At 49.2% G+C, this 24,592-nt stretch overlaps 1 protein-coding gene across 2 annotated transcripts in view; it reads right to left on the reverse strand.

Moving 5' to 3' along the window:
- LOC122922366 (C-type lectin domain family 4 member A-like) overlaps positions 1-24,335 on the reverse strand; it is a 45,539-nt gene extending 21,204 nt beyond the window's left edge. For both annotated transcript variants that reach the window (XM_044272955.1, XM_044272954.1), the window contains exon 1: positions 24,023-24,335. In XM_044272955.1, the coding sequence (XP_044128890.1) occupies positions 24,023-24,293 (271 nt within the window). In that variant the 5' untranslated portion in view covers positions 24,294-24,335. The remainder of the gene's footprint in view (positions 1-24,022) is intronic.
- Between the last annotated feature and the right edge of the window lie 257 nt (positions 24,336-24,592).

Raw genomic sequence — 24,592 nt, forward strand, 5'->3', positions numbered from 1 at the left:
GGGTGCTGTGCAGGAGGTGACATTCCAGGAGGAGGGAGGTGGCTGCAATGGCAATAAACGCCAGAGGCAACGTAGGGCCAAAGCCTCCGAAAAAACTGTCAGGGCCAGATCTCCTTCTATTGTGGTCAACCTGGAAAGTGGTGATGCCGCCGATACTGTGGGTGCAGGCTCAAAACATGCCAGACCAAAGACCAGCTCGGCTGCCTGTAGCTCTGTGCAAGCAACTCCCACATTGTGTTTTTTTCTCCATAAGGCTCCATTCACACGTCCGCATTTTTTTTCCGCATCCTTTCCGCAAAAATGCGGAAAAGATGCGGAATATATGCGGACCCATTAATTTCAATGAGGCCGCAAAAGATGCGGACAGCATTCAGTATGCTGTCCGCATCCGCAATTCCGTACAGTTCCGCAATGCGTATCCGTCAAATAAGTACAGCATGTCCTACTTTTGTCCGCAAATTGCGGACCGTCGCCCCATTGAAGTGAATGGGTCCGCAAAAAAACGGATGACATGTGGAAAGATGTCAAATGTCATCCGCATGTCATCCGCAATTGTGGATCATGAATTGCGGATCTGCAGGAAATAGAAAAAGAATCCTGCCCCATGTGACCTTTTCCGCCTTCTTTTTCAGATTTTTGCGGAAACACGGAAGCACGGAAAAGAGGCCGATGCACTTTTGAAAAAAAAAACGGAACACGGATCCGCAAAAAAAAGGAACGTAAATCTGGAAAGAAAATATACTGACGTGTGAATGTAGCCTTAGGCCGACATGCAAGACCACAGCCATGTGCAAGATCTGCAGGATTAAAATGAAAGCCGTGGCTGTTCAAACACAATCATAGGTACCAGAGGTCCATTGCAGCACAGGAGGTGGCACCACCGGATCCTGTGGGAAAATAGAACTGGCCAGAATTTCCAGTCAGAACAAGTCTGTCCTCCTTCACCTGGTCCTTTTTGTGGCAGCCACTGCCACGGCTGCTATTCCCTGCTGCTAATCCTCTACTGGCTCTATCATTACCATTATAAAGCCACTACTACTACTACTACAGCCAACCTACTGCCAGTGCCTTGTATACTCCATGCTATGCTGCTTCTGCTGCTGCTACTATTGCCCCAACATGCCTCTAATACCCTACCCTTTCCACATCCACACTGCACTGCTGCTGCTACATCTACTGCCATGACTATTACTACCACTACTACTACCGCATCCACATTGCCACTGCTACTATTACTGCTACAACTACCACCACTACTAATCCCACCTGCCCTTTCCACATCCACACTGCACTGCTGCTGCTACATCTACTGCCATGACTATTACTACCACTACTACTACCGCATCCACATTGCCACTGCTACTATTACTGCTACAACTACCACCACTACTAATCCCACCTGCCCTTTCCACATCCACACTGCACTGCTGCTGCTACATCTACTGCCATGACTATTACTACCACTACTACTACCGCATCCACATTGCCACTGCTACTATTACTGCTACAACTACCACCACTACTAATCCCACCTGCCCTTTCCACATCCACACTGCACTGCTGCTGCTACATCTACTGCCATGACTATTACTACCACTACTACTACCGCATTCACATTGCCACTGCTACTATTACTGCTACAACTACCACCACTACTAATCCCACCTGCCCTTTCCACATCCACACTGCACTGCTGCTGCTACATCTACTGCCATGACTATTACTACCACTACTACTACCGCATCCACATTGCCACTGCTACTATTACTGCTACAACTACCACCACTACTAATCCCACCTGCCCTTTCCACATCCACACTGCACTGCTGCTGCTACATCTACTGCCATGACTATTACTACCACTACTACTACCGCATCCACATTGCCACTGCTACTATTACTGCTACAACTACCACCACTACTAATCCCACCTGCCCTTTCCACATCCACACTGCACGGCTACTGCCACGACTACTGCCATGACTATTACTACCACTACTACTACTACCGCATCCACATTGCCGCTGCTACTATTACTGCTACAACTACCACCACTACTAATCCCACCTGCCCTTTCCACATCCACACTGCACTGCTGCTGCTACATCTACTGCCATGACTATTACTACCACTACTACTACTACCGCATCCACATTGCCGCTGCTACTATTACTGCTACAACTACCACCACTACTAATCCTACCTGCCCTTTCCACATCCACACTGCACTGCTGCTGCTACTTCTACTGCCATGACTATTACTACCACTACTACTACCGCATTCACATTGCCACTGCTACTATTACTGCTACAACTACCACCACTACTAATCCCACCTGCCCTTTCCACATCCACACTGCACTGCTGCTGCTACTTCTACTGCCATGACTATTACTACCACTACTACTACCGCATTCACATTGCCACTGCTACTATTACTGCTACAACTACCACCACTACTAATCCCACCTGCCCTTTCCACATCCACACTGCACTGCTGCTGCTACATCTACTGCCATGACTATTACTACCACTACTACTACCGCATCCACATTGCCACTGCTACTATTACTGCTACAACTACCACCACTACTAATCCCACCTGCCCTTTCCACATCCACACTGCACTGCTGCTGCTACATCTACTGCCATGACTATTACTACCACTACTACTACCGCATCCACATTGCCACTGCTACTATTACTGCTACAACTACCACCACTACTAATCCCACCTGCCCTTTCCACATCCACACTGCACTGCTGCTGCTACATCTACTGCCATGACTATTACTACCACTACTACTACCGCATCCACATTGCCACTGCTACTATTACTGCTACAACTACCACCACTACTAATCCCACCTGCCCTTTCCACATCCACACTGCACGGCTACTGCCACGACTACTGCCATGACTATTACTACCACTACTACTACTACCGCATCCACATTGCCGCTGCTACTATTACTGCTACAACTACCACCACTACTAATCCTACCTGCCCTTTCCACATCCACACTGCACTGCTGCTGCTACATCTACTGCCATGACTATTACTACCACTACTACTACTACCGCATCCACATTGCCGCTGCTACTATTACTGCTACAACTACCACCACTACTAATCCTACCTGCCCTTTCCACATCCACACTGCACGGCTGCTGCTACTTCTACTGCCATGACTATTACTACCACTACTACTACCGCATCCACATTGCCACTGCTACTATTACTGCTACAACTACCACCACTACTAATCCCACCTGCCCTTTCCACATCCACACTGCACGGCTGCTGCCACAACTACTGCCATGACTATTACTACCACTATTACTACTACTGCATCCACATTGCCACTGCTACTATTACTGCTACAACTACCACCACTACTAATCCCACCTGCCCTTTCCACATCCACACTGCACGGCTACTGCCACGACTACTGCCATGACTATTACTACCACTACTACTACCGCATCCACATTGCCACTGCTACTATTACTGCTACAACTACCACCACTACTAATCCCACCTGCCCTTTCCACATCCACACTGCACGGCTACTGCCACGACTACTGCCATGACTATTACTACCACTACTACTACTACCGCATCCACATTGCCGCTGCTACTATTACTGCTACAACTACCACCACTACTAATCCTACCTGCCCTTTCCACATCCACACTGCACTGCTGCTGCTACATCTACTGCCATGACTATTACTACCACTACTACTACTACCGCATCCACATTGCCGCTGCTACTATTACTGCTACAACTACCACCACTACTAATCCTACCTGCCCTTTCCACATCCACACTGCACTGCTGCTGCTACATCTACTGCCATGACTATTACTACCACTACTACTACCGCATTCACATTGCCACTGCTACTATTACTGCTACAACTACCACCACTACTAATCCCACCTGCCCTTTCCACATCCACACTGCACTGCTGCTGCTACATCTACTGCCATGACTATTACTACTACTACTACTGCATCCACATTGCCACTGCTACTATTACTGCTACAACTACCACCACTACTAATCCTACCTGCCCTTTCCACATCCACACTGCACTGCTGCTGCTACATCTACTGCCATGACTATTACTACCACTACTACTACCGCATCCACATTGCCACTGCTACTATTACTGCTACAACTACCACCACTACTAATCCCACCTGCCCTTTCCACATCCACACTGCACGGCTGCTGCCACAACTACTGCCATGACTATTACTACCACTATTACTACTACTGCATCCACATTGCCACTGCTACTATTACTGCTACAACTACCACCACTACTAATCCCACCTGCCCTTTCCACATCCACACTGCACGGCTACTGCCACGACTACTGCCATGACTATTACTACCACTACTACTACTACCGCATCCACATTGCCGCTGTTACTATCATGCTGGGTTCACACCTGAGCGTTTTACAGCGCGTTCCTACGCGCTGTAAAACGCACAACAGGCAAGAACCAATGATTCCCTATGGGAATGGTTCTCACCTGGGCGTTTTACAGCGCGTACGATCGCGCTGTAAAACGCCCGACGCTCAAACAAGTGCTTGAGCTTTTTTTTGGGCGTTTGTCGCGCGTTCCCGCACATAGATATTCGGGAACGCGCGACAATGTGTGCACGCCTGTCTCTGTATGCGCGATTGTAAACGCCCGTACAATCGCGCATACAGAGCGCTCGTTTCAGAACGCTCAGGTGTGAACCCAGCGTTACTGCTACAACTACCACCACTACTAATCCCACCTGCCCTTTCCACATCCACACTGCACGGCTGCTGCCACAACTACTGCCACGACTATTACTACCACTACTACTACTACTACTGCATCCACATTGCCACTGCTACTATTACTGCTACAACTACCACCACTACTAATCCCACCTGCCCTTTCCACATCCACACTGCACGGCTGCTGCCACAACTACTGCCACGACTATTACTACCACTACTACTACTACTGCATCCACATTGCCACTGCTACTATTACTGCTACAACTACCACCACTACTAATCCCACCTGCCCTTTCCACATCCACACTGCACGGCTGCTGCCACAACTACTGCCACGACTATTACTACCACTACTACTACTACTGCATCCACATTGCCACTGCTACTATTACTGCTACAACTACCACCACTACTAATCCCACCTGCCCTTTCCACATCCACACTGCACGGCTGCTGCCACAACTACTGCCACGACTATTACTACCACTACTACTGCATCCACATTGCCACTGCTACTATTACTGCTACAACTACCACCACTACTAATCCCACCTGCCCTTTCCACATCCACACTGCACGGCTGCTGCCACAACTACTGCCACGACTATTACTACCACTACTACTACTACTGCATCCACATTGCCACTGCTACTATTACTGCTACAACTACCACCACTACTAATCCCACCTGCCCTTTCCACATCCACACTGCACTGCTGCTGCTACATCTACTGCCATGACTATTACTACCACTACTACTACCGCATCCACATTGCCACTGCTACTATTACTGCTACAACTACCACCACTACTAATCCCACCTGCCCTTTCCACATCCACACTGCACTGCTGCTGCTACATCTACTGCCATGACTATTACTACCACTACTACTACCGCATCCACATTGCCGCTGCTACTATTACTGCTACAACTACCACCACTACTAATCCTACCTGCCCTTTCCACATCCACACTGCACTGCTGCTGCTACATCTACTGCCATGACTATTACTACCACTACTACTACCGCATCCACATTGCCACTGCTACTATTACTGCTACAACTACCACCACTACTAATCCCACCTGCCCTTTCCACATCCACACTGCACGGCTACTGCCACGACTACTGCCATGACTATTACTACCACTACTACTACTACCGCATCCACATTGCCACTGCTACTATTACTGCTACAACTACCACCACTACTAATCCCACCTGCCCTTTCCACATCCACACTGCACGGCTGCTGCCACAACTACTGCCATGACTATTACTACCACTATTACTACTACTGCATCCACATTGCCACTGCTACTATTACTGCTACAACTACCACCACTACTAATCCCACCTGCCCTTTCCACATCCACACTGCACGGCTACTGCCACGACTACTGCCATGACTATTACTACCACTACTACCGCATCCACATTGCCGCTGTTACTATCATGCTGGGTTCATACCTGAGCGTTTTACAGCGCGTTCCTACGCGCTGTAAAACGCACAACAGGCAAGAACCAATGATTCCCAATGGGAATGGTTCTCACCTGGGCGTTTTACAGCGCGTACGATCGCGCTGTAAAACGCCCGACGCTCAAACAAGTGCTTGAGCTTTTTTTTGGGCGTTTGTCGCGCGTTCCCGCACATAGATATTCGGGAACGCGCGACAATGTGTGCACGCCTGTCTCTGTATGCGCGATTGTAAACGCCCGTACAATCGCGCATACAGAGCGCTCGTTTCAGAACGCTCAGGTGTGAACCCAGCGTTACTGCTACAACTACCACCACTACTAATCCCACCTGCCCTTTCCACATCCACACTGCACGGCTGCTGCCACAACTACTGCCACGACTATTACTACCACTACTACTACTACTACTGCATCCACATTGCCACTGCTACTATTACTGCTACAACTACCACCACTACTAATCCCACCTGCCCTTTCCACATCCACACTGCACGGCTGCTGCCACAACTACTGCCACGACTATTACTACCACTACTACTACTACTGCATCCACATTGCCACTGCTACTATTACTGCTACAACTACCACCACTACTAATCCCACCTGCCCTTTCCACATCCACACTGCACGGCTGCTGCCACAACTACTGCCACGACTATTACTACCACTACTACTACTACTACTGCATCCACATTGCCACTGCTACTATTACTGCTACAACTACCACCACTACTAATCCCACCTGCCCTTTCCACATCCACACTGCACGGCTGCTGCCACAACTACTGCCACGACTATTACTACCACTACTACTACTACTGCATCCACATTGCCACTGCTACTATTACTGCTACAACTACCACCACTACTAATCCCACCTGCCCTTTCCACATCCACACTGCACGGCTGCTGCCACAACTACTGCCACGACTATTACTACCACTACTACTGCATCCACATTGCCACTGCTACTGTTACTGCTACAACTACCACCACTACTAATCCCACCTGCCCTTTGCACATCCACACTGCACGGCTGCTGCCACAACTACTGCCTCGACTATTACTACCACTACTACTACTGCATCCACATTGCCACTGCTACTATTACTGCTACAACTACCACCACTACTAATCCCACCTGCCCTTTCCACATCCACACTGCACGGCTGCTGCCACAACTACTGCCACGACTATTACTACCACTACTACTACTACTGCATCCACATTGCCACTGCTACTATTACTGCTACAACTACCACCACTACTAATCCCACCTGCCCTTTCCACATCCACACTGCACTGCTGCTGCTACATCTACTGCCATGACTATTACTACCACTACTACTACTACCGCATCCACATTGCCGCTGCTACTATTACTGCTACAACTACCACCACTACTAATCCCACCTGCCCTTTCCACATCCACACTGCACTGCTGCTGCTACATCTACTGCCATGACTATTACTACCACTACTACTACCGCATCCACATTGCCACTGCTACTATTACTGCTACAACTACCACCACTACTAATCCCACCTGCCCTTTCCACATCCACACTGCACTGCTGCTGCTACATCTACTGCCATGACTATTACTACCACTACTACTACCGCATCCACATTGCCACTGCTACTATTACTGCTACAACTACCACCACTACTAATCCCACCTGCCCTTTCCACATCCACACTGCACGGCTGCTGCCACAACTACTGCCACGACTATTACTACCACTACTACTACTACTGCATCCACATTGCCACTGCTACTATTACTGCTACAACTACCACCACTACTAATCCCACCTGCCCTTTCCACATCCACACTGCACGGCTGCTGCCACAACTACTGCCACGACTATTACTACTACTACTACTGCATCCACATTGCCACTGCTACTATTACTGCTACAACTACCACCACTACTAATCCCACCTGCCCTTTCCACATCCACACTGCACGGCTGCTGCCACAACTACTGCCACGACTATTACTACCACTACTACTACTACTGCATCCACATTGCCACTGCTACTATTACTGCTACAACTACCACCACTACTAATCCCACCTGCCCTTTCCACATCCACACTGCACGGCTGCTGCCACAACTACTGCCACGACTATTACTACCACTACTACTGCATCCACATTGCCACTGCTACTGTTACTGCTACAACTACCACCACTACTAATCCCACCTGCCCTTTCCACATCCACACTGCACGGCTGCTGCCACAACTACTGCCTCGACTATTACTACCACTACTACTACTGCATCCACATTGCCACTGCTACTATTACTGCTACAACTACCACCACTACTAATCCCACCTGCCCTTTCCACATCCACACTGCACGGCTGCTGCCACAACTACTGCCACGACTATTACTACCACTACTACTACTACTGCATCCACATTGCCACTGCTACTATTACTGCTACAACTACCACCACTACTAATCCCACCTGCCCTTTCCACATCCACACTGCACTGCTGCTGCTACATCTACTGCCATGACTATTACTACCACTACTACTACCGCATCCACATTGCCACTGCTACTATTACTGCTACAACTACCACCACTACTAATCCCACCTGCCCTTTCCACATCCACACTGCACTGCTGCTGCTACATCTACTGCCATGACTATTACTACCACTACTACTACCGCATCCACATTGCCACTGCTACTATTACTGCTACAACTACCACCACTACTAATCCCACCTGCCCTTTCCACATCCACACTGCACTGCTGCTGCTACATCTACTGCCATGACTATTACTACCACTACTACTACCGCATCCACATTGCCACTGCTACTATTACTGCTACAACTACCACCACTACTAATCCCACCTGCCCTTTCCACATCCACACTGCACGGCTGCTGCCACAACTACTGCCACGACTATTACTACCACTACTACTACTACTGCATCCACATTGCCACTGCTACTATTACTGCTACAACTACCACCACTACTAATCCCACCTGCCCTTTCCACATCCACACTGCACGGCTGCTGCCACAACTACTGCCACGACTATTACTACTACTACTACTGCATCCACATTGCCACTGCTACTATTACTGCTACAACTACCACCACTACTAATCCCACCTGCCCTTTCCACATCCACACTGCACGGCTGCTGCCACAACTACTGCCACGACTATTACTACCACTACTACTACTACTGCATCCACATTGCCACTGCTACTATTACTGCTACAACTACCACCACTACTAATCCCACCTGCCCTTTCCACATCCACACTGCACGGCTGCTGCCACAACTACTGCCACGACTATTACTACCACTACTACTACTACTGCATCCACATTGCCACTGCTACTATTACTGCTACAACTACCACCACTACTAATCCCACCTGCCCTTTCCACATCCACACTGCACTGCTGCTGCTACATCTACTGCCATGACTATTACTACCACTACTACTACCGCATCCACACTGCACGGCTGCTGCTTCTCCCAATTGAAGGGAGAATAATTTAGGCATATTCATAACCTGCCACTTTTTCTTCTGACAAGTAACCCTCTGCGTGTCGTACGGGCAGGATTCTGACTCTGCCAGTGCATCATTTTTGGACGTTTAGTCCCCCAAGCCACTTTTTCCCCATAACACTGTGTGTTGTTAATCATCATCTACCCCTGATTTTTGGAAGCTTTGGAATATGAGGAAGCAGAAGACGTCAGTGTCACTCAGACATCATTTACTACTGCTGGGATCGTGTTCCAGAGCTTGGGGAGGGAAGAAAAATTAAGAAAATGACTCGAAGGTGTTATATACAATTTTTAGTGCAATTGGAGCAACTTTGATTCATGTAGAATCAACTTGGACATAAATTGACTTTTTATTTTTTTATTTGATTAATTGGACACAAAACCAATTTTAGGAAATTCTCTCATCTCTAGTTTGGTGTCATTTTAAAATACATATATCTTCACTGGGCTTGAGCAAATCGACCTTCGGTTCCTAGATTCAAAGTCGATTCGTTCAAACACTTCGTTTTAATACGGTAAGAAAACCTTTCTCGTACAGTATTAAAATGTACTGCCTCAGTCGAGGCAAAATTTGTATTACTGAAGTCTCGCAAAACTTCAGTGAATGAATTCGGTAAACATTTCAAATGAGGAATCCGGAGTCAGGTTTAGTACTGAGGTACCAGCCGGTACCAAACCCAACTTCGGATTCCTAACTTGAAATGTTTTTGAAGATGTAGAAATGAATAGTGAATCACTGAAGCCTGACACGACTTTGGTGAATCAAATTTTGCCTCAAGGGATGCAATACATTTTCATACCATATGGAGAACGGTCTCCGTACCGTATCAAAACGTGTTTGAACGAATCGACTTCAAAACTGTGATCCAAAGGTTGATTCGCTCAAGCCTAATCTCCACCCTCAGTGACACTGTGCCTGAGTTCCCAGGAAAGCAAAAAAACACTTTTTTTTATTTTTTACAAAAGCCATAAAAATTCTCTCTTTTCTTAGAGCAGAAGCAGTGCGGTATGGAAACTGACTGACAAGAGATGTAGGGGTAGTAGTAGTGGCAGTACAATATAGATCATGATGGCCGGCAGACAGCCAGAGTGCCATCCTCAGGAGTGGAGCTCCATGGGGTCAAAGAACAGGGTATTTGCAGAAGAAAGTGCACAGACCAGGTTGGAGCAGCAGAGGAAAAACGGTTCCATCATGTTTAGCAAACAGTATTGGCTGCGGCTTCTGCTACTTGTTATAGCCATAGGGTTGGCCGAGGCGGTGAGGTGCATCCTGGTAATACAGCGATTTTCTCTCACTTTAGGAAAGAGAAATGCATTTCCCTATTTAGATTTTTGCAGCAAGGGTCTACTTTTTTCCTAAGAATCTGTGACGGTAACGCATGGTTACGGCTTCTGGACTTCAAATGGCCTTTGTGCAACACGCCAGACCTGCAGGGTATGACGAAGTGAGGTCACGGTTATGGGCAATCGAGGGTACTCACTATATTGGAGGAACCCTGGGCAGGCGCGTGGCAGTGAAGGAGAGGTAGACACAGTTCCTCTGGGGCACGCTCTGTAGATAGGGACCAGGCCTGATGGTAGTTGAGGTGCCCTGGATGTTACAGGTATTTTGTGTGCCTGGGGCAAGGTCCCTGTGGTATTCGTGACGCCAGTGCCTTTGGCCGGTGGCACGCCGGTTGGTGGTTGGAATGATGAAGGTACACAAGTATATAGTGAACCAAAACGTAAACTTTACTGGACAATCCAACTTTGTACAGCAGGGAGTAGTACAGTCTTTAGATTATTACAGTTCCGCAAAAGGGGGCTCATTCACAAATATGGCAGGCAATAGTCATGCAAGTTACACTGAGGGTAAATTCCACAAGCACTCAGCAGCAGGTTGTAATTTTACACTGTCCTTTCTAGAACTCCTACTCTGGCTTGATAATTCCCAAGGCCCGGATGCCTAAAAGGGTGGCTTATATCCTTGGTTACTTCCTTCCTCAGGTATTATACTGCTTGCTATGGTTCCTAAGTTCCTCTGCCTATCAGGGGCACATGGCTTACCCTGGGACGCCTCCTCCTATCAGGTGGATACTGTCGGTTTCTCCCAGGAGGTTGAATCCTGCAACTGGGGTATCTCTTCAGAGCTAACTAAGGCTCTCTTGTTCTCAGGCAGGCTGGAGCTTCTCAACAGCCTCCTGGACATCACTAGCAGCCTGGGCTATCCAGCTGCATGTCAGGAGCAGGCTTCTTAACCTCTGTCTTCTCAGACTCCTGACTCTGCACACCCTCCCCCTGTCTGGGCCTGGACATTTATACTAGGGGCTCCCTATCTCCCTCTAGTGTCTGGGATGTCTAACTACACCCAACTAGGCCCGCTGCTGCATTAGACAGGGGTACATTGCATATAACAACACATTAAAACATACATTAAATGCAGAATTAAATATGACATTTCTGTTCCTTGTGAGTAAGAGTAATGCGCACACCAATTGACCCTTGTGTAGTGCCCACCCATACCTAGTGGGACACTACATACCCCCACGCTATAACGTTGCCCGTCCTCGGCGCAACATGGAGGGTCCCTGCACAGCTGGATACTGCACCTGTAATGAGGACAATAAAGCAAAGCAGGAAAACACATCTACATTTGCAAAATATACATTATATGTATACATCAGGCAGTTCCACTGGATTAGGAGTAAGTAATGGTGAAAAGGGGCATCGTTCTCTTCTCTCAGGATAGCACAATGGGAACAGGGGCGCTGACCTGGCACAGCGTAACAGTAAATACCAGGATAGTCCATATAATACTCTTTTAAGTGCAAATTGTCCATGGAAAATGTAAAACATTAAATAACAGTTCTTGGAGGCTCAAAGCATTTAAAATGAGTCCGTACCCAGGTTCTTTTCTTTTCGTTCATTCCACAGCTAAGTAGAGATATAGGCAGAGGCGACCCTAAAGGGCAGTAAGAATCACAGAGGCTCGCATATGGTGGAGTCCATCTCTGGGCACAATACTTTAAAATAGTAGCAAAATCTCAGAGGCTCATGTGCATTTGAGTCTATCCCTGGGCCCAATTCCTTTAAATTCCAGTTGCATAATAAAATAGCAGCACATAAAATAGTCCACATTATTTAAACGGCATACACATCAAAGTAAGTGCTGTAATACCCTTAATCAACCTGAAAAGGGGGTTAAAGGGTTAAGAGTGCAACTTATGAAAACAGGCACAACTGGGTTTTCACTCTGAGAAAGCAGGCAGGAGGTCCTGTAAACAAGATGGCCTTGCTGAACGTGGTACTTCAGTGGCTTGCCGCCTTCCACTGAGCCGTGGGCAACTGGCAGCAGCAACAGAGGGCCAAAACAACAAAGGACTCCTGTCCTGAAAGGGTTAAGTCTTCTTTAGGATCTCTTGGCAAAATAAAGCAAACATCAAGGGCCTAGCAGGCCAATTCACAGGGGCAAGTCATATCCACTTTGCATTTCAGTGGTGCTCCCTGGCTCCATTTGTATATTGGGCCTGTACTGAGGTTCAACAGATGGATGTGCCCACAACACAGTATTGGGGGGCAACTGTAGCATAAACGGACCCCTAATAGGTATAGGCCCCATAGGCCTAGGGGTTATCAAAGTCGCTGACCTCACCGGAGCAGGCATAACAATCGTGGGCTGCTGCACTGGCCTGGGTACCGCTGCTGCAAGCGGTCCGGTGGGTTCTGGGACGACTGGCTCTGTGCGCCGGTGCACAGCGTAAGAAGGCCTCACCGCAGGTGCCGATACAAAGGAGGGACGGCTGGAAGGTACAGGTACTCTCACCTTAGACCCGGAGACGTCCGAGTCCTTACGTCCTCTCTCTTGTAGGTCAGGTGGAGTCCGGATCCTGGCGGAGGCAATCTGGCGTAGCTCCCGAAGTTTCAGCTCCAGCCGCACGATCTGGTCGTCCAGGCTTTCAGAGTCGGGATCGCTGGTCTCCGCTGTCGCCGTCGGCACTTGGAAGGTGGGTGATTCGTCCTGCGCAGCCGCTGCAGGCTCAGGCGAGGCGTCTGCTTTCCTCCCTCTGCGGATATTCTCCAGGGCAGCTCTGAATCTCTCTGCATCCTGAAGCTCACGGACAGTTTTCTCCCTGCGAGGCAACTCAGGTGAGGGCCAGGGGCTAACCCTCTTCTCTACCACTGTCGGCTGCCAGAACACATTTGGGCCAATGAAAGAGCCCCGTTCCTGGAAGGCATGATGGGCCGGTCCTGGAGAGCATTCAGATTCACGCTCGCAGCCAGGGTTGTCCTCCGGAGAGCGCACAGACTCACGCTCGCAGCCAGAGTAGTCCTCATCAAGGTCCCAGTCCTCTGTCTTCTTCCTAGGACGGGACACGGCAGTGGCGTAGGGGCCTCGCAGGCCCTCAGCAGGGGTAAATTCAACCTCCTCTCCCTCGCGGAGGTTGTGTAGACGTTCTGGGAGGTAACTCCGCTTGACGGACCTCCTGTTGACATATAAGTCTCGTCCAGTCAGGTAGTCTTTTATGAAACCGAAGCCTCGGTCCTTGTCAAAGGCCACAACCAACCCCATCCTCCTTTCCAGGCGGGGTTGTGTGTCAGTGTGGCACTCGTGAACGGTCTTTGCCAGTTCTTCATAGTATATTTTGGTTTTAGTCGTTTTCTTAATGGCGGCCTCCCGGATCTCTGCCATCAATGCGGACCACTTGAACGAGGGCTGGAAGAAGTCTCTCCAGGAGCCATAATAGGTCTCCGGTTGCGTCCTCTGTGGCGGGCAGGCGGGTCTCTCCGGTCCCGGAGAGTAGGCCGGTGGAGCGTCCTCTTGCTCAACACCAGTCACATTCATGGTTAATAAGTCAGGCGCGGACATATCAGCAGGAAAGTCCTCACTCCTCAACATGCTCGATCCTTCTCTGGAGAGCGACAGGGTGGCGCCAATAAGTTCAGACAGATCCTCCCATTGCACTGGGAGGCCGCCCCCCAGGTACTCCAGTATGGGGGAGGCGGAGTTCATCACAGCAGACATGCAAATGTCCAGACAGGGCGGTGGCGCCAGCATACAGCCTTCCCGCACTTTTAGCAGAAGGCGCCAATTTTTACCGCCAATTTAAGATGAAGATGACGCAGCAAACAATTTCAAGCAAGCTCAGCGGCCATCTTTGAGCAAAATAGCTGTCTATTCATTGACAGCAAGCGGTGGCTTAAATAAGTAGAAAACAGTCCATACAATGCAATCTTCACACCGCAAATATTACAGTTCACTTTGGCCCAGCAATTTTCAATAAAACAATTGGGGCATGTCACTTTAAGACAATTTTCAGCACACAGTTCTTAAATCCGCTATGGCGCAGGAATATTCGGATCCTGTTTGTGACGCCAATTTATGCAACACGCCAGACCTGCAGGGTATGACGAAGTGAGGTCACGGTTATGGGCAATCGAGGGTACTCACTATATTTGAAGAACCCTGGGCAGGCGCGTGGCAGTGAAGGAGAGGTAGACACGGTTCCTCTGGGGCACGCTCTGTAGATAGGGACCAGGCCTGATGGTAGTTGAGGTGCCCTGGATGTTACAGGTATTTTGTGTGCCTGGGGCAAGGTCCCTGTGGTATTCGTGACGCCAGTGCCTTTGGACGGTGGCACGCCGGTTGGTGGTTGGAAAGATGAAGGTACACAGGTATGCAGTGAACCAAACGTAAACTTTACTGGACAATCCAACTTTGTACAGCAGGTAGAAGTACAGTCTTTAGATTATTACAGTTCCACAAAAGGGGCTTATTCACAATATGGCAGGCAATAGTCATGCAAGATACGCTGGGGTAAATTCCACAAGCACTCAGCAGCAGGTTGTACTTTTACACTGTCCTTTCTAGAACTCCTACTCTGGCTTGATAATTCCCAAGGCCCGGATGCCTAAAAGGGTGGCTTATATCCTTGGTTACTTCCTTCCTCAGGTATTATACTGCTTGCTAAGGTTCCTAAGTTCCTCTGCCTATCAGGGTCACTTAGCTTACCCTGGGTCGCCTCCTCCTATCAGGTGGATACTGTCGGTTTCTCCCAGGAGGTTGAATCCTGCAACTGGGGTATCTCTTCAGAGCTAACTTAGGCTCTCTTGTTCTCAGGCGGCTGGAGCTTCTCAACAGCCTCCTGGACATCACTAGCAGCCAGGGCTATCCAGCTGCATGTCAGGAGCAGGCTTCTTAACCTCTGTCTTCTCAGACTCCTGGCTCTGCACCAACTCTCCCTGTCTGGGCCTGGACATCTATACTAGGGGCTCCCTATCTCCCTCTAGTGTCTGGGATGTCTAACTACAACCAACTAGGCCTGCTGCTGCATTAGACAGGGGTACATTGCATATAACAACACATTAAAACATACATTAAATGCAGAATTAAATATGACATTTCTGTTCCTTGTGAGTAAGAGTAACGCGCACACCAATTGACCCTTGTGTAGTGCCCACCCATACCTAGTGGGACACTACATTTGGTGAGCAAAAAGGCCACCAGCTTCCAGCCATACCAGTGGTAACTGAAGTCATATTTATGTGAGCTATTGCACCCCTTTTCTGGAATGCAATGTAGAAAAGTGATATGTCAGCAAGTACACTGGGAGGTGACCCCTTGATACAGCCCAGAACTGTTTAAGGGTTTGTCCAGGCTTTTATTATTGATCGGCGGGGGTCCGACACCCGCACCCCCTCTTATCAGCATTATGAGGAGATGGTGCGCTCAGTGTGCATGTGCTGTCTCCCGTCTCGCTTCCTGTCCGCTGTCTTTGCCATCGACAGCAGCGGTGAACAGGAAGAGGGACGGCAGATGACGCGCTATCTCCTCATACAGCTGATACTGTTGACCTATTCTGAGGATAAAAGCCCGGAAAACCCTTTTAAGATTTGTGCCTCCATTTCATCTGGATGACTGTCAGAACTTACTCTCCAGTAAAGACTTCTGGAAAATGTTGAGCTGCAGGATTATCCTCATCTGGTCCTTAAACTGCACTGACACCAAGGCCACCCACCTTCCACCGGGCAGGAGACCACGACCTGGGTGTGTGGCCAGGGGAAGAACTACAGCTATCCTCCCTTGGCTGTAACCACCCTGAGAGTGAGGGAGAGGGACGCAGCCACCGTGGGCATCGGGACTACTAGCACCATTGTCACTCCCATTCTCCTCCATTTTACTCTTGACATAAACACTTTTGGACCTGTTTCCTCCAGCATCTTCACAAGGTCGTTTGCTGTTGTTCTTGGATTCATCTGTGTTTTCCTCACCAGAGTCTCTTCACCTCTAGGAGAAAGAATGTGTCTCCTTCCTGAATGGTATGATGGCTCCATGGTCTCACAGTGTTTAAGCTGGAATATCATCATATGAAGAGATGAACAAGGCACCATGTAGAGATGGCCTTGCGGTTCGCCCAGCGGTCATTTTGTGGCGAACTTTGCTCTTTTGCGATTCGCCGAATATGCGAACATACGGCGATATTCACACGCGCCATATTTTTTTGCACAGCACCGAACTTTGACCCATGACACATCCATCAGGTGGTACAGGACAGCCAATTGAGACTTTTCAGCACATGGACATACCCCCTACCTTATAAATCAACCCGATCTGGCCGCCATTTTACATTCAATCTTTTGCCAGTGTAGGGAGAGGTTGCTGTGTGGAGCAGGGACAAGCTGACACCAGACGCTGGGTAATAGGGCCACAAAAGTCCTTTTAAGGACTGGTATAGGTGTGCTATCGATAGGTGTGACTTACTGAGGGGTGTGATATACTTATAATATATATATAACATAGAAATTATATTATAGTGCATTTGTATTGTGCAGCAGTTGTGTGCCGTTCTGCAGTGATACTGCAGCTATACAGAGGGGCAAACGCTATTGGAACAACTAATTTCAACTGGTGTGATATATCAGATGCCCCCAAAAAAACTGCTTGAGGGCTGCGATATACCTTCTTCCACAAAATCCTGATTGAAGGGTGCCATATACCTGTTTCCGCCAAATACTGATTGAGGGGTGCTATATACCTTATTCCACAAAATACTGATTGAAGGGTGCCATATACCTGTTTCCGCCAAATACTGATTGAGGGGTGCTATATACCTTCTTCCACAAAATCCTGATTGAAGGGTGCCATATACCTGTTTCCGCCAAATACTGATTGAGGGGTGCTATATACCTTATTCCACAAAATACTGATTGAAGGGTGCCATATACCTGTTTCCGCCAAATACTGATTGAGGGGTGCTATATACCTTATTCCACAAAATACTGATTGAAGGGTGCCATATACCTGTTTCCGCCAAATACTGATTGAGGGGTGCTATATACCTTATTCCACAAATACTGATTGAAGCAGGGGTGTGATATACCTTATTCCACAAATACTGCTCTTCTCTACGGACTTAGGAGGAGGGTCATTTAGAAAATGACAGGCAGAGGAAGAGACAGGCCATTCCGCAGAGGTGGTAGGGGTCGGGCAGGTGCACCAGGCCGGAGCCTAAGTGGGAAGTTGAAGAAGGTGCATGCAATAACTTCCAAGGGGGCGCGCCACAGATGGTTGAGTGACTCACTCAGCCTTCCGTTCTGCACCCTCCTCATCCTCTGGCTCTGCACCCTCCTCACTCTCTGCTGTCTACACCCCCAAAGACACCACCACCATAGCCCCTCCACTCGAGTAAGAGGAATTATTTTCCTATCCATTCCCAAACCTTACTGATGCGCAGCCATTCTTGGCATCGGATGGGGAAGAGGAGGTATCAACGGCCGCCACCCAGCAGCCTGAAGACAGTACCCAGATCAGCCCACGGAGGGTGGTCCCCACTGTCGCTGCCTACTCCGAGATCTCTAATGTCAGTGGTGGTGAAGGTGACGATGATGACGTGTCAATAGACGTCATGTGGGTGCCCACAAGAGAGGAAGAGGAGGGGAGTTCAGAGGGAGAGACGGAGCAGCAGATAGGGAGGAGAAGCAGGCAGAACTCGCAGTGCACAGGAGGCAGACTGCAAATGTATCTGGAGCGAGCCATCCACCATGCACGGTCACATCTGGCGCTCCCAGGATGCCGGCACATGGCTACGCAGTGTGGGCTTTTTTTTTAACATGTCAGCTGCTGACAATAGTGTTGCCATCTGCAGCCTGTGCTGTCCTCCAAGCAGGATATGTTGGCTAATTCTCAATTTTACACCAGTACGAGGGTTAGTAAGACCGCAGAGTGCACCTGTCTTTGTTTTTGTTATGTTATTTTGACAATAGTGTTGCCATCTGCAGCCTGTGCTGTCAACGCATAAGTCGCGGTAAGTCCAACACTTACCTACGGACAACCGCCTTAAGAAGGCACCTGGCCTCCCATCACCGAGCCCAGTGGGAGCAACACCGTCAGAACCCACAAAGCCACACTCCTGGCGCTCCACGTCCTTCCTCTTCTCCTCTCTCCTCCCATTTGTCCTCCACCTTCCACCATGCCGTCGTCAAGTTTCTCTGGCACAAGGCAGGTTTCCGAGGCCCAAATGTTCGAGTGTAAAAAGTTTATGACGGCGGATAATCCTCTTGCCCAACGGCTGACCGCTGGCTTGTCGGAACTGCTAGCCCGCCAACTACTGCCATATAAACTGGTGGACTCGGTGGGCGTTTAAAAAATTTGTGGCCATTGGCACACTGCAATGGAAGGTCCCCAGAAGGAAATATTTCTCCCAGAAGGGCATCCCAGAGCTATATGGCCACATTCAGCGGCAAGTGAATGTATCTCTGGCAAAACAGTGTCGGTGCAAAGATACATATGATCACGGATACGAGGTCTAGCAAACACGGGCAGGGAAGGTACAGAACTTTTACTGCCCACTGGGTTAACCTTCTGACAGCCGTCAAGCATGTAACCCGTGGCACCCGTGTGGATTTGGTGTTACAGCCTCAGATTGCATGCAGGCCTGCCTCTTCTTCTCCTCCTCCTACTCCATCCTCCGTCTCCTCCTTTGGCTGACTCCTCCTTTTCCACTGCTACCGCCTCTTCCGCTGCGCCCCCCAAGCTCCCCAGAACCTATTCGATGTGCCAGGTGAGACGTTGCCATGCTGTGCTGCGGCTGTTGTGCCTGGAAGCCAAGAGCCACACCGATCCTGCACTGCTTTCAGCTCTGCGGTCACAGGCCGATCAGTGGCTAACCCCGCTCAATTTGACAGTTGGTAAAGTGGTGTGCGACAACAGTGCCAATCTGCTGAGAGCGCTGAAACAGGGCAAAATGACACACATCCTGAACTTAGTCACGCAGAGATTCGTTGCCAAATACCCCGTGGTCCAGGATGTCTTGAGGCAGGCCAGTAAAATTTCTGGCCATTTTAGAAGATCTTACACGTCCATGGCTCGCCTTGCTGACGTTCAGCGGCGACACCACCTGCCCGTCAGATGTCTGATTTGTGACAACTCGACGCGCTGGAACTCCACCTTATATATGCTTGATAGGCTGCTCCAGGAGAAACGTGCCGTTAATGACTACCTGTACAAACTCTGCGGAAGGACAGGTTCTTGGGAGCTTGTTTTTTTTCCACCGCGCCAGTGGCTGCTCTTGCGCGATGCATGCAGACTTCTGCGGCCATTTGATGAGATCACCAAACTGGTCAGTCGCAACCAGGGCGCCATCAGTGACATTGTACCTTACGCCTTTTTTCTGGAGCGTGCATTGCGTCGTGTCATTGATCAAGCCGTCGCGGAGCAGGAGCTGGAAGATAAGGAAGGCGCAATGCTGGAAGAATTCCCAGGGAGGGGCTACTCCATCTGAAACAAGTCAGTAGGAGTCTGAAGAGGAGTCAGAGGAGGATGGTGGCTGCGGGGAGGAGGAGGAGGAGCAAGAAGAGCAGGCTTTAAACCTTTCGGGGATCCCTGGTGTTGTTCGTGGCTGGGGAGGGAGACCGAGGACGACATTATCCTGGGCGATGAGCAGGAGCCAGGGTGATCCACCGCTTCCAATTTAGTCCAAATGGGGGCCTTCATGCGCCAGTGTTTGGAGAGGGACCCCCGTATAAAAAGCACAAAGGTCAAGGACGTGTACAACGTACTTAGACCACCGGTACAAACAAAATGGCGGACATGTTACCAGCATCACAGAGGGCTGTCAGAATGCAGCATTTCCAGGCCTTGCTGCGAGAGATGCTGCATTCTGCTGTTGCAGGCGCTGGCAGAGGAATTTCCACCCATAGCGAAACAGGTGTGGGTACCAATCCTACAGCGCCTGCAAAAATAGAGCGGTTTGAAGATGTGTTGGTCACTTTGGATAGGAGATCATTCTTGCAGCCAGCCCATCGACAGCCGCCCCCCGGATCCAGCCTCAGGGAACACCTAGACCGACAGGTGTCCGACTGCATCAGGTTAACGGCCGATGTGGACGCTCTGAGAAGCGAGGAAACCCTGGACTACTGGGTGGGAAGGCTTGACCTGTGGCCAGAGCTGGCACAATTTGCCATGGAACTCTTGGTTTGCCCCTCCTCGAGTGTCCTGTCCGAAAGGACGTTTAGCGCAGCAGGGGGAATTGTGACCGATAAGCGCACTCGCCTCACGACAGTGTGGACTACCTCACATTTCTAAAAATGAATGAGGCATGGATCTCGGAGGAATTCAAAACCTGTGACGACCACGTGTAATTGAATTTCCTCATGCCAGCCTACACATATCCGCCACCACCCAGAACAAAGAATGGTCCTTGCCTTATGTATAAACAGCGGCATAAAAGGCCTTTTCTGTCAGGTGAATGCCTAATTTTTGGGGCCTGTACTGGCCAACAGTTACATATTTGTCCTGTGACCGCCTAATGTCCCTTCAGCCACAGAATCCACAGTTCTTTGCTATTAGGTGAATGCCTATTGCCTAATTTTTTGGCCTGTACTGGCCGACAGTTAATTTTTTTTATCTCTAGCCACATAATCACACCCCTGTCTCACTCCTCCGCCTCTCATTATGGTGGCGTATGAACCGCATTTACCATAAGGACCTTCTAATGTCACAGGGTCATGTGACTGTGCCCCCACTCCGTACTGTGCCCCCTTATACCCTTTTATCCGGTCACGGTATGGCGCTGTTTTCCGGTCAATGTATGGCGGTGGTCTCCTATAACTGGATGGTCATAACTGTATCCCTTTCCCTGCCCACGCCATCCTTTTTTAGACCTGGCATGAGCGGGAAAAATATGCAGATTGCTGTGCTAAGGACCTTGCGCCACAATCTGTGTCAGAAATACGCCTAAAAAAGACGTATTTCTATATAATAAATGACCCCCTAATTGTATTATTATTCGGGGGCAGGGCTAATATCTGTATAGTATATAGATTCTAGTGTATTACACTGGGCCCTGTATTTCCCAGTAGATAAATGATCCTTGGGAAGCACAGTCCTCACCGGTGACCACCAGGACCAGGTAGCGCTCTGTCAGTACATGGCGGCCTCCTCTCTCCGCCGCGCTGCTCCGCTGTGTACTGGGGCTTATTCTGACACTAGGGCTGGGTTCACATCCTATTTGAAGCATCCATCTAATGTATACCAAAAATGTACGCGTTACCAGATGCCTCAGACTGATGCCGTACAGCGGCGTCCGGTCACCGTACAATCCTCAGACTGATGCCGTACAGCGGCGTCCGGTCACCGTACAATCCTCAGACTGATGCCGTACAGTGGCGTCCGGTCACCGTACAATCCTCAGACTGATGCCGTACAGCGGCGTCCGGTCACCGTACAATCCTCAGACTTATGCCGTACAGCGGCGTCCGGTCACCGTACAATCCTCAGACTGATGCCGTACAGCGGCGTCCGGTCACCGTACAATCCTCAGACTGATGCCGTACAGTGGCGTCCGGTCACCGTACAATCCTCAGACTGATGCCGTACAGCGGCGTCCGGTCACCATACAATCCTCAGACTGATGCCGTACAGCGGCGTCCGGTCACCATACAATCCTCAGACTGATGCCGTACAGTGGCGTCCGGTCACCGTACAATCCTCAGACTGATGCCGTACAGCGGCGTCCGGTCACCGTACAATCCTCAGACTGATGCCGTACACTGGCGTCCGGTCACCGTACAATCCTCAGACTGATGCCGTACAGCGGCGTCCGGTCACCGTACAATCCTCAGACTGATGCCGTACAGCGGCGTCCGGTCACCGTACAATCCTCAGACTGATGCCGTACAGCGGCGTCCGTTCACCGTACTGTTCCATAGTAGAAAAAAATGTACTTTAACGTCTGCATTTTTTTTGTGGACTCTGCAGGATACAAAACCGTGGAGCGCTGAACATTTGTATACATCAAACCGATAGGAAATAAAACATTTCTAGGCTCCAGCAGGGCACATTTTTGAGAGTTTCCCTTTAAGACGCATAAAAATGGCCTCTGATTAAAATACATATTTTTTGTGGGAATTTTTCCCAATGATCCCCCTCTGGCCACTGTCCATGCTGTGGGACTATTTGTGCACTTCTAGTAAGTGTTTGCTGGCTACAAATATGACCTGAAGGTTTTTCAGGTTCCCCTGCCATTAAAGTGATTCGGGCCCGCCGTGAACATTTGATCACGAACGCGCGTTCTCGAATTGTCCCGGCTGATGTTCATCCATCACTAGCGCTATGCACCAGGGCATGTGACGGGTGAGCTTCCTACATATCAGTCTGTATCATGTAATGCCTGGCTGACTGCGGCTTCCTCTGGTGAGATGTAGGCCTTTTGATGTAGGGGGCACTTACTTATTCCACAGAAGGTAATGGGGGATTTGTCAGGAGGAATTTATCACCCCCCTCCCGCCAGTTTGAAGATTCCTCTGGGGTGGAGTTTCTCTATTGTCTCCACCCAAATCTTTATTATTGCCCTCATGTACTTGTAGTATTTATAATACATTTTAAGTCAATATTAGATGACCCCAAATCTTACAGTCCAGTCACCATCAAAGCGACATCCCCAGTAGTGATTTCCAAAGGAACCCACCTTATGCTTAAAAACTCTGACTCTAATTATAAACTGTAAGTAAGGAAGCCGCCCGGCCCTCGCTCGTTGCGCACGCTGCCAAGGGAAGGAGTGAACCCCACACACGCAATATGAAGAATCCCAGCAGCTGGGATTCTTCTAATTATGAACTGAACTCCCACAATGCATCGCAGTCTGTGAAAAAAGCAGAAATGTGGCTGCAGATCTAGTTTGGTTTGGAGTAAAAGACCTGATATAATGTTGATTCCTGTACCTTTATTAAGCTCTTCTATCTGGAACTTTGCCTCCTTCAGATGTTCCTCTGCTGTTTCCTTCTCATCTGTAGACTTCTTGACCTTCTGAAGACTCTCCAGCAGTGATGTATTAAGATTTTCTATCAGAGACATTGCTTCCTTCAAACTTTCCTCTGCTGCTTCCTTCCTCTCCAGTAGTGATGTATTAAGGTCTTTGATGTTCCACCCCAGCTTTTCCTTCTCCACCTGCCATCTTTTTAGGCTCTGGGTTCCATTGCTGATCACCTCCATGTGACTCACAGACAGATGATGGAATTGATGAGACAAGTTGATGTCTGTAATGAGAGGACAGAGTTTTGTGATTTTTTTGATGTTTCCCCTCAGTTATTAATGTCCATCAGATATGTTGGGACTCATGAGACCTGCAAGTAATACCAATAGTGAAGCTCAAGTGGGCAGAGGGTGCGATGGTGACCAGGCAGAGTAGGTCAGTCCTACCATTATAACAGGCTATACAGCTTCACTTTGTTCTCACACTGGTAAATACAGTCAGGCCCATAAATATTGGGACATGGACACAATTCTGACAT

This window comes from Bufo gargarizans, unplaced genomic scaffold (assembly GCF_014858855.1).
Source record: "Bufo gargarizans isolate SCDJY-AF-19 unplaced genomic scaffold, ASM1485885v1 fragScaff_scaffold_288_pilon, whole genome shotgun sequence".
Classification (NCBI taxonomy): Eukaryota; Metazoa; Chordata; class Amphibia; order Anura; family Bufonidae; genus Bufo; species Bufo gargarizans.